The sequence below is a fragment of the Trachypithecus francoisi genome, unplaced genomic scaffold (genome assembly GCF_009764315.1).
Source record: "Trachypithecus francoisi isolate TF-2019V2 unplaced genomic scaffold, Tfra_2.0 Lachesis_group9, whole genome shotgun sequence".
In the NCBI taxonomy this organism is placed as follows: domain Eukaryota; kingdom Metazoa; phylum Chordata; class Mammalia; order Primates; family Cercopithecidae; genus Trachypithecus; species Trachypithecus francoisi.
The window spans coordinates 24882069-24898358 of record NW_022681474.1 but is presented as its reverse complement, the minus strand read 5'-3'; the positions used below and the strand labels follow the sequence as shown (position 1 = coordinate 24898358).

At 41.8% G+C, this 16290-nt stretch overlaps 1 protein-coding gene across 3 annotated transcripts in view; it reads left to right on the top strand.

Annotated features, from left to right (window-relative positions):
* The window catches only part of PIP4K2A (phosphatidylinositol-5-phosphate 4-kinase type 2 alpha), a 184832-nt gene that overhangs the window by 151217 nt on the left and 17325 nt on the right, over positions 1–16290 (top strand). For all 3 annotated transcript variants that reach the window (XM_033209312.1, XM_033209313.1, XM_033209311.1), the window contains one exon: positions 2695–2733. In XM_033209312.1, the coding sequence (XP_033065203.1) occupies positions 2695–2733 (39 nt within the window). The remainder of the gene's footprint in view (positions 1–2694; positions 2734–16290) is intronic.

Sequence of the window (16290 nt, the reverse complement as noted above, 5' to 3'; positions counted from 1 at the left end):
ATATTAGAATATGTAGTTTATTTAAAAATGAGAAAACCATTACATGTTAACATTTTTATGTATTTTCCAAAAGCGAAAACATTAATGAGACAAGTAGCATTATTTTACATTTTTGCAAATCTCCATAATATCTTGACTTAATGTGAGACAGTTGGAATGTCATATCTGATTCCGCTGTCTGTGGGGTGTTACATCGCTGAAGTATGTGAAGAAAATCTGAACTCACACAATAATGAAGTTTGGAAAGTTGTTAAAGCATGTTTAACAACTTTTTTAGATAATTGTAGATATTCTTTGTTGATACTGTACCAAAGCTTGACAAGAGGTAATTTCTCAAAGCTTAGTTACATTATGAAATCTGAAATCACATCAGTGAACTTTCTGTACTCTTCATCAAAATCCATTGGTCTGTTTGCATGCATTGTTCTGAATGTGTGACTTTGTCAAGGCATGCACTTGCCATTTGGAACATATTGGTTCACTGAGTTATGTGCCTCTTCCAAATATTGACACATTTCATTATACAGTATCAAACAGTCATAACACTGTCACCACCAATGTCATCAGAAAAGTCTTTTACATATTGGGAAGCTGTCAGACCTAGGGTGGTGGATATAAGATTTTTAAAAATCGGTGTTTTACTTGGAATCTCACATTTTATCACTGGCCACAAGCCCTGTCAGTTGTTTTCTATGAAATGACCACATGTAGCAAGCACCCCAGCATACAGGCGAGCCTAGCAGCTTCATTCATTTTGTAGCAAACATCAGTCACGTGCCCAGATCTGAATAAACATAGACTGTCATTGTTTTTTCAAGTAAAAGTGTTGTTTCGTGAAAAAGGTGGCTAGTTCAGCTCATAACTCAAACCATCATGAAAACAGTTAAGAAACTATTCCATCTTTATAAACAGAAGTGCTTTATGTATACTTCCCACACAGAATATTGGAAAGATGTGTATTCCTGGGTCTAGATTTGATACATTTAATTTTATGCTTTCATGTGTTTACTAGATGCCTGCTTGTAGGAGACACCATCTTAGCCAGAGGTTCAGCAACTCATACACAGCTCACAAGTCATAAAAACCGGGATGTGTGGCTTCAGAGGTTTCTGAAATGACGCTGGGTTTCTTTAATGATGCTGGTTTTTTTCACTGGTTTTTTTTTTTTAAATCACAGACACGACTAATACCCATTGGTGCCACTGTTTCACTTAGGCTAAACTGCTAGCAGTTCTTCCCACCATTGTTTTTGCAGTATTTTTACACATATCAAGACGGTGAAAAAGGCAAATAATGTCTCAGTACTATTATAAAAATAGTTTTGACTTTGTGTAGTTTTGGTCTCGGGACCCCAGGGTTTGAACCATACTTTCAGAAATGCTAGTCTAAGTGAAGGAAATAGTCTAGGCTTGTCTCCTAACCTCTGAAGTCCCCACACACTGGATCCACTTCCCAAATACACCCTTGTCCTGTCCTGCCTCCAAGTCTTAGCCCAAGCAAGCCGTTTGTGCCCCTGGAATTGCCCCTGAGGAAGTCCCAGCCGCCCTCCAGGGCCCTTGCCAAGGATTACAAATGTCCCAATGTTAAAAAATATTTGGGAACACTCTTTGTTAAAAATCAGTGTGTAAAGGTAGCTACTTGTGATCCATATTCAGGAATTCCTAAAGGAAGGAAAGTAGACCATGGCGAGTAACAGTTGCTGGGCATGGCTGTGCAGAGGGGCTCGGGGTGTGATCATAGAATGGATTCTCAGGTTTGCCTTCATGAATGGTTCACATTATCCATCTCCATCTGATGGGTTAGCTTTGGGCTGCTCTGACTCGCCCTTTTCTTTTGAATTAAAATCTTCCACAAGCCATGGGAAGTTTCTCTGCTTGGACTCTACCCCTAAAGCCTCCCCGTCGGCCTCTGAGGTGGACTCAGGTCATCCTACACAACCCAGAGTTCTAAGGCAGAGTTTTGAACATGACTACAGTAGAGCACAAACTGCTGAGATCAAGGGCCATGTTTTCCTCCACTTTGTACCTCTGCACTCAGCATAGGGCCTGACACAAAAGAGGTACAAATAACTGTGTGTCTTTGAAGGAAACTCCAAAGTAAATGGGGTCAGAGAGTGGCCATGGAGGACTGATGTATAGCACGCAAGGAAAGAGTGTTCATCAGTAACTCTAAGACGGGAGAAAACAATGAGTGTTGCAGAAAAACGTCAGCAGGCGAGGATGTGCCCACATCTGGAAGACGTAATGCAGGGAAAGAGGCACTTAACGCCCTGAGGTCCCACCACAGCCAGCTAGTGGGACTATTCTTTAAGATAACAAGACTGACTATTTCTGGCAGTTGATAGAAGGAAGAAAGTGTGGGGCTGATCCAATATTAAGTAAGTTATTGCTCAAGTAAGTGGTGGTCAGGTTTTCTAACTTCCAGCAGCTGGACAAGAACCACAGACACACAGGTGAGCATGATAGAGTCAGGGCTGGAGATGCGGCCAGTGGCCAAGAATACCTGCAGGGAGGGGGCATAGGCCAGACGGAAAGCCACGGTCAGGGAGGGGTGAGAAGCCCATTCCACATGGGCTGCGAAGCAGAGCGGGTGCTGAGCTGGCTCTTAGCTCCGCCCAGAGCCATTTTCATATTTTCCACGTGTGAAACCCAGTGCCTCCCATGTGCATGTTTTTATTATTTCTTTGTGTTTCAGGGCTCTACAGTGGCTAGAGAAGCTAGTGACAAAGAAAAGGTAAGTACCTTGCTGTATGTCTCCCCGAGTCCTGGGGGCATGATCACGCACTCCCAAGCACCTTTACTCTTTCTAGTCTCCTACCCCTGCCATTGCGATTCTTCCTGTTCCCTTCTGCTGCCACCAGCGAGAAACACTTTATTGACCCAATGAGAGTTCTACTTCATTTCTCTTCATCAAATTGTTGAATCGTGAAATAGTTATTTGTTGCAAGCATGATTGGAGGGAGCATTCCACATGGAACTTGCTCTTGAAAAACACAGCCACCGGTGCAGTAAACTTACAATCTAAAATGGCACTGACAGCTGAGAGTGCGTTCCTGCGGGTCAGGGAACCAGGACCTCACACCGTCTCACCAACATCAAACCGAATGTGACCCTGATATGCTTCTCTGCGTCTCGGAGTCTGCTTTCTCACCTGTAGAATGTTGGCTTGGATGAGCCTTAAACTCCTTTCCAACTATTAAGACATGATTCAAGTATTTTTTGCCTAAAAAAATAAGGATAAGAAGACTGCATCTCTTTTTCTCTTTTCCTGTCTTATTGGACCTTAGGTAGTATTTGAGCCACATTTAGTTTACTATGCAAGATTATAGACAGAGTCAACTTGAAGGATTGGTTTGAGTAGGAATTTAGAAAGTAGCTTCCTGGATGTAAACCTAAACTAACCCAAGTCAACACATGATTATGTAAACGGTACGTGTGTATTTTTAGTTATGCCTGCCTGTCACCTTGGGAAATGCCTTTTTCTTAACTATTCCATTTGAAAACAGAGCTCAAGGTCGTTGTTTCTTTTAGAATGATAGCAGTTTTGAGTTGAATTTTACAGATTTGCAAATCTGCTTTTGTTTGTTCATTCAGAGGTGTCTGTAAATATTTTTGTGGCTACTATCCTAGCTTCAGGAGCTAAAATAACAAGACACACAGACAGATCTAGCAGGGGATGCAGACCTTAAATAGGAAATGATGTTATCATAGGGCGAACACTTGGATGGGACACTCAGAGAGCTCTAGAGCACGTAGCAAGGGCCCCTGGCTCAGGCTGGGCAGGGTCAAGGAAGGGCTTCCTGGACAAGGTGATGTTCGGAAACCTGAAGGATCAATAGGAGTTAGTCAGAGGAAGAGCAGCAGGTGCAAGGGTGTGAGAGTCAGGGTGGGGAGCATTTGGTGCATTTGCTACAGGCACAGGGAGGCCACGGAGGGAGGGAAGCCAGACCTGTCAGAGAGACTGATGAAGTAGCCTGGAGAAGATGGCTGGCCTGAGCTGGGATGTGGTGGAAGGGGATGAATTACAGAGAGATTTGGGAAGACGAATATACAGAACTGAGGGATTGAGTGCCAGAGGTGCCAGGGAGTGTGCATAGAGGAAAGGGGGTTAAGGAAGACCCCCTAGTTTCTGGTTTAGGCAGTTGGGTAGGTAGGTGTTCATTCCACTCCTTAAAATAGCAAACAAGAGCAGGAGGAGGAGTTTGAAATGTCAGTGTGGCGTCAGAACAGATATCCAGTCGGCACAAGAGGCTGCACAGGGGCTCTCAGCTGAAAAAAGAGTGTGGGAATCCTCCCTGGAAGGACGGTCGGCAGAGACAGGGAAGTGAGTGAGGTCACCCAGGAGGAACGTGTGGAGAAGAGAAGCATGTCTAGAACAAGCCCAGCAGAGTCAGGAGACACTGGGTCACTTACCCAGATATTGAATGTCTGTGACAAGCACACACTCTGCCAAGCATTGTAAGAAGCGCCTCATGGAACAAGGCTGTTGTAGTCCCCATCCTCATGAAACTTTCACTCTAGTCATCTCCCAGGAACCAGAGGAAATGAACTTCCCAGCGTTAGATGCTTTCGCGAGGCCAGGTAGGGATAAGAATAGAGAGTTGTCCAGGGACGTATCCACAGGGAAACCGCTGGGGACCTGGTCAGTGAGGGTGGTTGAGGACCAAAGCCAGATTGCAGCAGGTGAGGAGGAGAGAAGGAAATGGTGGAGGCTTCTTTGGCCATTTGCCGTTTTACTGTACATCAGTAAATGCACATTTTGAGATTTCAACCTTCGTGTAAACCCCCTCTAAGGCACCGGCTTTGGCCAGAAGTGGCAGAAACAGTGACTGTTGACTTCCATGCTGCCATGAGTGAATGTTTCTTCCAGGTACTGGAGACGGAGCAGGTATTTCAATTGTAGCCCATGAGAAGCTCAGAGGCTAAATCTGATTGAGTTTTTCTCCTTGGAGGAAATACCAGTGTGTGTACAGAGCCACACGTGCTCTTCAGCATCGTACGACAGGCCAGCCCCGAGTCACATGATGCCCCATGTTGGTGGCTCTATTTTTACTTTCTTCCAGAGTTCCTCGGGACTGCCACTAGCAGGATTTTTTTCCTTCATTCATTTTGATTTCTTCAGGTTCAGTCAGCAAGGGCTTGGTCTGCTCTGATGTAAACACTGCCAACAAGGACAGTTACAGCTAATGGTGTGGTTGCTTGTGAAGCCTAAATCATAAAACAAAGGCACACAGAAAGGAAAGAAAACCACATGTATTTGACTTCCTATAGTTGTAATAGTCCTTGCGAAGCAGGACATTCACTTCCTATCTTCCTTTCCACTGTTCCACCTATAGGACTTAACACGCTTTCCAGAACCCCATGGCATGAACCAGAGTTCACTGCCCTCCTCACCAAAAAATGTTGAGCCCCTTTATTGGTGTAGCTTTCTATGAAAAGAGAATAATAGAATTTGTTTGAACAAGAACTCATCTTTCTAGGACTCTGCTAGAATGTTTTTATCCTGTATCTTATATGAACATGTAGCCATCATTCCTTGAAACATCTTCCTAGGAAGTAGGCTTAGAGACAGTCACAGCTGGCACTGGTTGAGAATAGACTATATGCCAGACCGTTTTAAATTGTACATGAATGATGTCATGTCATCCTTACAGTCACCGGATGAGATTGGTGCTGTCATTACTTCCTTTGAGTGGATGAAGTTACGTAACTGACAGGTTTAGTAACTTCATCCAGGGTCCTACAGTTAGGAAGTGACAGTGCCAGGGTTTGAGCCTGGGGTCACCGGCACCAGAGCACGCATTTCTAACCACTATGCCACACCGCCTTGTAAATGTTTGGGAGTTCATGTCTCTGCTTTCCTTGAACGGCATATTATCAAAAAGTCATGTTAATCCCATTAATTGTGAAAATGAGGAAAAAGTTACTGCGTTGACAAAAACATTGTTTCATAGTTAAATATGGTGCTGAAAGAGTTGATTCTAAAACTTGATTGTTTTCCTTAAATAGTAAAATGAATTATTTGGTTTCATACCATGTTAACAAAACAATTTGTATTTCCTCTATTTGAAGAGCTTGAGCATTTTTGCTCATACTTTCAGATGTACATATTTGTAAAACTTGTACATATAATGCAGTCTTTATCACTGTGTCTTACACTGTGCAATCATTAGAATTGTCTGCACAGTTGCCCTGAGGAAGAATCAATGCCCTAGCCTTCTTTTTGGGGTTGAGGTGTATAATAACTCTTATTCCAGAAGACAGAGGCCGCATAAAGCCACCCCACCCACCTTTCTGTATTAGAAATGCTCACTTGGGAAGGGAGAGAGGAAATAGCTTGAAGATGTGGAATGTCATTGGTAAATGATGGAGAGTGTGCCTGCCTTGACAGTAGGGTAGAGATCAAAATGTACCTTTATTCACACACAGTAAAAGGGCAAATGGCCAAAGAAACATCCACCAATTCCTTTGCTTCTCCTCACTTCATCACCTGCAGAAATCTGGCTTTCAGCCACCCTCACCCACCACGTCCCCGGCGATTTCCTTGGGGATACATCCCCATACAAGAGAGGGACGAGGCATTTGAAATGTCAGGGTGGCGTCAGAACAGAGATATCCACTAGGCACGAGGGGCTGCACAGGGGGGTCTCAGCTGAAAACAAAGGGCTTGGGAATCCTCCCTGGAAGGATGGTCAGCAGAGACAGGGAAGTGGGTGAGGTCACCCAGGAGCAGCGTGTGGAAAAGAGAAGCATGTCTAGAACGAGCCCAGGGGAAAGTCGGCATTCGTGACTCGGTAGAGATCATGCTTCTCTCTCTGATAGGCAGTGTTTTGTATAATCTAGAAATGTTTGTTAAACTGAAATAGATCAAATAAAATGTATTAATAGAGCCAAACTCTTAAAAACATTTTTAACTTTTAAAAAAAGTCCTTGCTTTCCCTTTTCTGCCAACTTTTGGGTTTTCTTTCCATGATCAGTTAGGATTTTTGACTCTTCCAAAAAGCATACCATTCATTGTGTTCACAAATCATAAATGCTTCTTTTTATGATCAGACATTGGGGGAAAAAATGCTATCAAAACAATCTACTGGTTCCTCTGGTTTGAAATATTTGGGGAAGGCTAAAAATACTTATTTTCTACATTTTAGCCTTTTATAAATGATTTGCAAGAATATTATTTTCATTGCTCTTATATATAACTATATTCCTTTCCAAATGACCGTTATGGTACAAAGAACAATCTTTCTAGAGGGCTGGACCTGCTGGCTCACACCTGTAATCCCAACACTTTGGGAGACTGAGGCTAGAGGATAGCCTGAGCTCAGGAGTTCAAGACCACCCTGGGAAACATAGCAAGACCCCCAACTCTACAAACAGTACAAAAATTAGCTGGACATGGTGGTGCACACTTGTGGCCCGAGCTACGTGGGAGGATTGCTTGAACTCAGGATGTTGATCACAGCTACAGTGAGCCGTGTTCACACCACTGCATTCCAGCCTGAAAGACAGCAAGACCCTGTCTCAAAAAAAAAAAAAAAAAAAAATCTGCATAGAGAATCTCTGGTGACATAGCTTAATTAGTAATCTCAATTCTTATTCTTCCCAGGTTTTCTTTCATATGAGTCATTATAACTGTTTTAATTTTCCATACTTTTAACTTGTTGATGACAAGTTTTGAAACTGTCATTTCAAATATTTAGCGATATAGGTGCAGACAAGTCCCATCCCTTAGATTTTAGCTTGACATGTAATTAGTGTGATTTGTATTAGCATAATCATGAAGATGGAACTGAAGGAAATAAGTTATATTCTAACAATGGGATCACTTTCATGGCAACAAGTCCCAGAACATGCATGTACAGATGTCTTGAGGATTTTTTTTTTAAGAGCAGAACAGTGCTTTAAAAAAAAATAACCATTGTCAAATTCTGACAGCTGCTATGACTTGTTTTATTCTTTAATTCTTTCCTTTTTAATGGAAGGGCATCTCCCATTCATGGCTCCAGCAGTTTCGCCTCCTCTAAATGAGACAGAGAAATGCGAACCTCCCTGGTGGTCGATCTTTTCACAGCTGCGCTGCAATTCCAGTGTGACATCAAATTAGTAATTATAGCTGAGCAGGCTGCTTTTTACAAATGACAGTCTTAGCATGCTGCCTGCTAGTGAGCGACTCAGCAGGGGACCTAGGGAAGTAAAAGAAAACATAACTGGACTCACTTGATTTCTGGGGGGTTTGACCTGACTCTTTAAAAAGCCCATGTTCTTGAGAGAGAGAGTCCTGGGGATTTACACAAATATGCATTTTGTTCATCATCCTGCACAGTTCTTCTCAAAAGTCATGTCTGATTTTATTAGGTAAAGTAAAGCGTGTGTAATGGAGCCATAGGGTCACAATAAGAAGATTCCTTTTAACATGCAGCCTTCTTCCTGAAACCCATTTGAAAGAAAACAGCTGCCCTGCAATTGGCATTTGTGGAACTATATTGGCAATAATCATTGTTGACACTTTGATAATGGGCTACAAAAAGCCGCCTTGTCCATTCTCAGGCACTCTGAATTGCACCAGCAATTAAGTGACTGTCACCGTCTCCGACATTTTACCTATTACCAACTGAGGGTTCGAGAGGATTAATCATTAATACCTTTACATCTAAAAATGCTTTTCGAAACCAGTGTTCAGCATTTCTTTTGTGGTCTTTAAATTGTAACAAATTATAATTAATTACTACCTCTATCTGGTCATCTGGGCTGCCGTTGAAGGGAGGTGGCCAGGGTGGCGGGCTCCCCAAGCGTGACACAAAAGCACAGCAGTGTATCCTTCTGGAAATCTTTATTTGCCGCTCAGCTAAGAAGTGCCTCCTTTTCCACTGTGGGCGGATCATCGGTTAAAGGGGGGTTGTCAAGCTTTTTAGGCCCTCAATTCAGCTAATGCTTTAACCGCCTTCTGTAAAATTCCTTTTCTTCCAAGATGGAAGGGAATCATTCCCCTTTGCCAGCCAGTGTTAGTTATGGACACCAATCCTACCACCCAAAGTGCAGGGGAAAGTTTCCCATTAGGGCAGAAGCAGGGCTTCTTTCTCAGACCTTAAAGGCAGCACCACTAACATCCACCTTCTGGACCAGAGACATTTTATAAAAGGGAGATTTGGGTGAAGGACTCCAAACAGAGGGTTAGGGGAGCTGAGTCCCAGCCCTGGGGGCACAGGGCTGCATTAATGGGGTTTGAGTATAGGTCATCTGACTTTGTCCTCATTTGTAAAATTAAAGGATTTGCCTGCGTCATTGGTCCTCAGGCTTTAGTGTTGGTGAGAATCTCTTGTTTCAAATGAAGCTTTCCTGCATCTTCCTCCAGAGATGTGGTTCAGCAGTTGGCCCCACTTGGAGAAGTCCTGGCCTGACCATGACTAACATCTTCTCTGTTCCAGATTTATGTAGATTAAGGTGATTGCTATGATTGATAGGGGAAAAAATGTTCTGTTCAGCAGATATAGATAAGAACCCCCTATGTAAACCGTGAGGGGTGTTCTGGGATTGAAGTTTTAAAGCTTCATTTAGAATTTTTCTTAACTGTTAAGCATGGCACGTGACAAAAAGAGGATCACATGCAGTGACTCTTGTGAACACTTTCCAGATTTTCACTCAGATGACAGCATTAAAGTCCTCAGGGCTTTATGACTTATGGCTTATGGTACTGTATCAGCTCTCATTTGCCTCAGATTAATCTTTATCTCACTGGAATGAAATCAACTCAGAGTATCCCAAGCACACATGGAGCAGTGCTGTTAGATATGGGAATATTTTTAAGCTAACAACTCTTAGTTGGTTCTAGAAAAAGTTGGGGTGGAGAGAAGACTTCTAAAATTTAGTATGTGGTCTGAATTTAAGCCAGGTTGCTACAGATGTATAATTCTTAATTAAATAGTGATCTTTAATATGTTCGTTTAATATGTTAGAATTAAACCGGAAATCTAGAGGAGTTAGCAGACTCCTTGAGTGTTCAGCCTTTGACATTTCTTAGATTATCACCATAGACATCTGCACACCAGAATCTTCTGTTACGACTGGAACAAACCCATCCCGTAGGTCCTGTTTGGTAGGTCTTGTATGCAGTTCAGCTGTCATATCCCAGTTTGTGGAGGAAGACCAAACCATCACCTTTGACATCACCACATAGAGTTGTGGTCATAAAATATGACAGTATTAAAAAAGGAATAAATTTCACTTTTTACATATTAGCCTGAGGGAAAATTGCCAACAGCTAGGTTTTGCCAGCCCTAACAGTTGTAACTTACAAAATTATAATAGCGCTTCTCCAGTTTTGCACGGCTTGCTTACAGCACTGTTTCACAAGTATGTTGAGGTATATTTTCTTTCCACATTCATACATAAACAGATTCAAAATAAAAATTATAAAATGTTCACATCTGGATGCCAGTCACAGATGTGCACATTCTCACTGTTTTCACTGTGAAAATTAGAAGTTATTAATGACCTCTTAGATCATTTCTCAAACCATGAACTTGTATAGACATTCTGCTTATGTAGTTAAAGAAGGTTGGTATATGTACTATTTGTGCAAAACCACCCTTTTTCTTTGCTACTTCTGTATGAACTTTCTCCATATCCACTAATTTGCCTTTTCATGTATCAAATTTGTGGCTTAGATGTTCCGAGAAGCAGAACTGATTTCATTATAAATCCCTAGCATCTCTTATTACCCCAAAATTGATACCACGTATGATGTTATTCCATCAAATTATTTTTATCCCAGCGCTAACATAAGGATTACCTAAAATTCCTTCCCTTATAGAAATACTTGTGAATTATGTTTTCAGTTCCATACACTCTGATTTTTATGAAGATTTTTGCAAGCACGGCGAAAGGGGTTTTATTTTTTGCAAGTTTATTTTCATTTGGGTGAGCTTGGAATAACAAGTAAATCAGGAACACAAGCAGTTCTAATATAAAACAATAATTACTACATATTTTTTATGTTGAGCATTCAGCTCTGAGTGTCACAGTAACAGCGCATCAAAAGGACACCCGGCAGCAGTCTTTGACATCGAGGCTTACAATTAGACTTAAAAAATAAATAAATAGGTTGCCAAATGGGCATATCGAACAAAAAATTCATTTCATTCTGAAATACAAGTCCTTTAATCACAGAGTACTATGATATGTATTATCCCTTGCATTAAAACCTAGTGCCAAAATCCTGTTTGCATTAGACACTCAAGTGTGACTGGCTGCCATTCTTCTTCCCAGTAAGGTTTCCATGCAAACTGAAATGAAAACTTGGCTCTATATTATAAAGATTTTTGCTCTGTGCGTTTTAGATTCATGTGTTTTCTATTTCCAGTTATTAATGGCCATTTACCCCATACAGTTCACTCTTCTTGTGTAATTAAAGTTCAGAATGATCATTCAAAATCCAATGATACTTTAGTTTGAAACATAACTTTAAACAGAACTCAGACTATAGTTTGAAGTCTGTGATTTTTAAAAATTTGTCATCTAAAAGATAGTTTTTTAAAAATCTCACTAAAATAAAATTTCATATAACTTCTGGCTTTACTAAACCTTAAAATACCCAATATTGCTAAACTCCATATGAATGACAGCATTTATACATCAAATCACAGAACCTAATGAAATAAGCACATATATACATACACAAATGAGTTAATTCCCACTTGAAACAAATAAGCATTTAACTCCTTTTGGTAAACACATTGTTTTGGTTTTGGTTTTGGAGATTCTGCAAAGGTTCTTAGTCATTTGGAATTTTTAAGCATAGAAGTAGTAAATAAGTAATATTAAGCAGGAATTTTTTAGGTGTTGCTTTTTAGCTCCTTTTTTTTTTTTTTTTTTTACCAGTTCTGGGAAGCCAACAGTGCTGCATCTCCTTTGCTCTCATGGAATTCTGTAATTTCTATACCACAGGTCTCTGCTAAAAGGCGGCATGTGTTTAGAAATTCTAAAAATGAGGGCTCTAAACTTGGTAACTGTCCTGATATGTTTTCCGTTTTTTAATCCCAACCCCCTGGCCAAATCTGTCCTTAGAGATCATTTATATCTTTTACTGAACCCTAGGGAACAAGTAATTCTGTTGAGAGGCTTTTATCCACTGAAAGCCTTACGCATGTGTTGGTTATCTTCAGGCTGTGACTCAGCCGAGTGTGGATCTCACTTCTCACATTCATGTTGTGTCTTAATGACACACAAACTATTTTTGACCATGACCTGTATTATCACACAGTGTGTTTCTCACTGTTGACTTACAGTAGACTTGCTGAGGCCTGTGATGCTGTGCTTTAAAAGCCAAAAACTTTTCAAAATGAAGGAGAAATGTCTGTAATAAATGTATTATATATACACAAATGTTTATAATAAATTTTCTTTTTACAACTCATGGCAAGCTAAATGTTCCCAGTGAATTCACTGCTCCCTGGGAGTGAGTTCACTGTTCCCTAGTATTTTGGTTATATTTTCTGGCTACTAAGATTTCAGCTTGTGGATTTTTGCTTTAGGTCAGCAAAAGAGCATGCACTAAATTACCCACTATTATAATGTGCTCACTGAGAAAAACTAACCCTTGGAAAATTAAGGTAAGATAAAAGTCAGCAAATTGCTGTCTTTGGCCAGATATGTAAAATCATTACATCTTATTTCATATATTGAATAACTATCATCAGTTGCAGATTATTCAGGAATTTAACCAGTCCAATTTTTATTGTAAGATAGAATCATTTTACTCTCATTTGGGTTTCAGTTTAAAAAAGGTCTTTTCAGTGAGGTTTCTTACTAGGAATAGCTTTTGCAGGTGATCACAGAGGTTTTTCTAGCCAGGAGAATTCACAATTAAGGTTTGCAAAGCAGAGTAGGGAACTAGAACCACCAAGGCAGGGAGGTCAGCCTCGGGCCGTGTCACCTTTGATGCGTCGTGTCTCATGTACCCTCTGTGTTCCCCGTGTGTCCTGTGTAGTGAAATGAAATATTAACCTTGCACTCATGTACGGTATGTTTGTCTGCAGTGTGCAGTAACAAAAGTGTCTTCCAAATTTGAAGGCAGTATGTAGATAATTCATGTGACATGTTTGTAACTAGCAGATAAAACCTAAAAACCAAGGAAATTTTAAACATCGTTTAAATCAAGCTTATCCAACCTGCAGCTTTAATCAAGCTTATCCAACCTGCAGCTCACGGCTGCGTGGGACCAGGACGGCTTTGAATGCGGCCCAATACAAATCCGTAAACTTTCTTAAAACATGAGTTTTTTTGTGATTTTTTTTTTTTTTAAGCTCATCAGCTCTCATTAGTGTTCAGTGATTTTATGTGTGGCCCAAGACGATTCTTCCAGTGTGGCCCAGGGAAGCCAAAAGATTGGACACCCCAGGTTTAGATTACTGACATCATAAATTGTTTTTTTTTAATCATCCGGGTATCAACTAGAAGATATCCTAAGTTTAAAGATCTTATTTTATTAGAAAGTTGGGAAAGAAGAAACAAACATAGCAAGTTGTTATTGCAGGCACTATGTGCTTTGTGTCATTTGATTTACACACTAACCCTATTACGTAGGTGCAGTATTATTTTCCCATTATGTAATTAAGGAAACTGAGGTTTGGGCAGATAAAGCAACTGGCCCAGAACATCACAGCTAGTATTAAAATGTTAAATATGCCAATATATTTTTTAAAAGAAAAATATGGCTCTGGATTGATCAGCGATGAGCTTTTTCTAGATCCATAAACCATACTTGAGAACATGACTAGCATGTAACAACGTTTGTGTATAACACACTGTGGCAGGCACCATTTTGGCCTTTTTACATGTGTGAACTCATGCAATCCTCACAACCCTATGTTTGCAGATCCCTCTTTAAAGATGGAAAACCAAGCCACAGAGAGGTTAGGTAACTTGCCATAGTCACACAGCTAATAATTGGAGTTGCAGAGCTACAACCCAGGCAGCCTGGATCCAGTGTGTTCTCATAACCACGGGCTTCATTCTTTCTCCTACATGGAAACCTGAGCCATGCCAAATCGACCTGGGGTCGGGCATCACCCCACATGACAGTGAAGGGCTCATTTTATCCGAACGGGAAGCAGGACAGCCAGGCTGCAGGGGGAACAGTGTCCCTCTGCTGATGCCTGTGGCTGTGTTTGTGCATTTACACATCACATTAGCGGAGATGAATGCCACTTGGAATCCAACCCACCACAGCAGATTACCTCATGCAAGAGAGAAAACAGTCCTGCCTGTGCTAGCCTGGCTCTGCGCTGGCCTGTATTTACTCACGGGGCCTCAGCTGGCCAGGGCCTTGGGGCAGCTCTGGGGCCCCGCACTCGGGCAGCTCAGGACTGGACACACGGAGGAGGATGGGGTGGGGAAGAGTAGTTCCCTCCCACACCCTCGACCCCTCCCAGCAAGTACAGAGGGTCGTATAGCAGTCGCCCCGCCTTACTTAGAGGCTCTGATCTCCACAAAACTGGCCAGGGCTGAATTCAGAACAAATAAAGACTCGGCCTGCCGCCACTTCAGAAAGGTTGCTGACCGCTGGCTGGAAGCCGGCCTGGGAGAGTCCACAGCTAAGAAGCATTTCTGAGCTGTCTTTAGTTAGCCCTGGGGGTTTCCTCCACCCTCTGGCTGTTTCTGCACTGAACTAGAAAAGATATCAAAGACACTCATTAAAGAACCAGACCCAGTGACTATAAGCTTGGAAAACTCGAAGTGCAAATAATCCAGTGTTTAAAAGCAAAGGGTAGAATCTGTTGCTACATTAAGCTGTCGCTGCCCACAGTTAATTTTCTGCTGCTCTGCAGACGTCATCTTTGTAGGCAGTTTTACGCCAAGAGTTTATTAAGTTCATTAAATCATAGTATAATAGTTTTCCACATTTTAAAAAAAGCTGTTTCTAATATAAGCACTGCTCATTATCAGAGGGATATATTGAAATTTCTTTTAAAAAGCTAAGCAATAAGATTTTCTTGAGAGTGAATCATTGTCAGGTGACTTAACCTTTGTCATCTCTTTTTGTTGTTGTTGTTTGTTTTTGTTTTGAGATAGGATCTTCCTATGTCACCCAGGCTGGAGTGCAGTGGCGCAGTCATGGCTCTCTGCAACCTTGACCTCCCAGACTCAGGTGATTCTCCTACCTCAGCCTCCCAAGTAGCTGGGATGACAGGCGCACACCACCATGCCTGTCTCATATGTTTCATTACTTTTTTGTAGAGATGGAGTCTCACTATGTTAGCCAGATTGGTCTCGAACTTCTGGACTCCAGTGAACCTCCTGTCTCAGACTCCCAGCATGCTGAGGTTGCAGGTGCGAGCTGCCATGCCTAGCCTATCTTGTTCTTAATAAAAACAGTTAAACTTTCGTTTAAAAAAAAAAAAGCCTTTCACCCTGTAATAGCCATTTTAAATCCGTGCACTTTGTTACATGCCCACAGTGATGGTGCTGGGGGTGGTCACTGTGATTACAAGCACCACTCACTATTTGAATCTGTCACATGGTTTCTGGTTGAGTTCCCAGCACAACTCTACCTCAGCAGAATGGCTAAAGTTCCCATCTCAGCTCATCACTCCGCAAACTGGGAGACCTTAGTTAAATTGCATAATCTCAGTTTCCTTGAATGTAAAACGTGAATAAGAATAATAGTTAAGGTTGTTGCAAAGACTAAAGGTAGATGACAGATGTGAGTAAAATGACACACACGAAGCGCTAAGCAGGGTACCTAAGGCAGCTGCAAGTGGTAGCGGCGGCGGTGTTTTCCCCCTTCTGCATCTATGGAAACAGGCTGGAGAGGTCCGGGAACCTGGCCCCTGGCCCCTGGCAAGCAAGGGGTGGAACCAGGATTGCCACCTCAGGATTCATGACCCCAAAACCTTCATGCCCCTGAGCACTCTGTCTTGCAGCAAGCATTTGGAAGGTTGATATCTGTAGACCAGTGTTAGATTCCATGCTGGCAGCTGCCCTGCCGGGACCCGCCTTTGCCTCTTGATCCTTTCAATAAGCCCTTAAGTCTTTTAGCCAATCTGGGTGCCCTTTTTTGAACTTGATCCAATCTAAATACGTCCCTAGTGCCTGTGAAATTCACAAGTCAGCTTAGTCATAGAGTACAGGGTGTCCAGAGTTTTATGAGGCAGGATTATACTTTCCCTGTCACATGATGTAATTCTGCTGGGGTGAACCTGAAGTGGCATTCATCTTCATTAATGTGACTTGTGTTACAAACACACATCCAGCGTGTAATTTACTGCCTTGTCTGGGGTCTGTCATCTCTGCC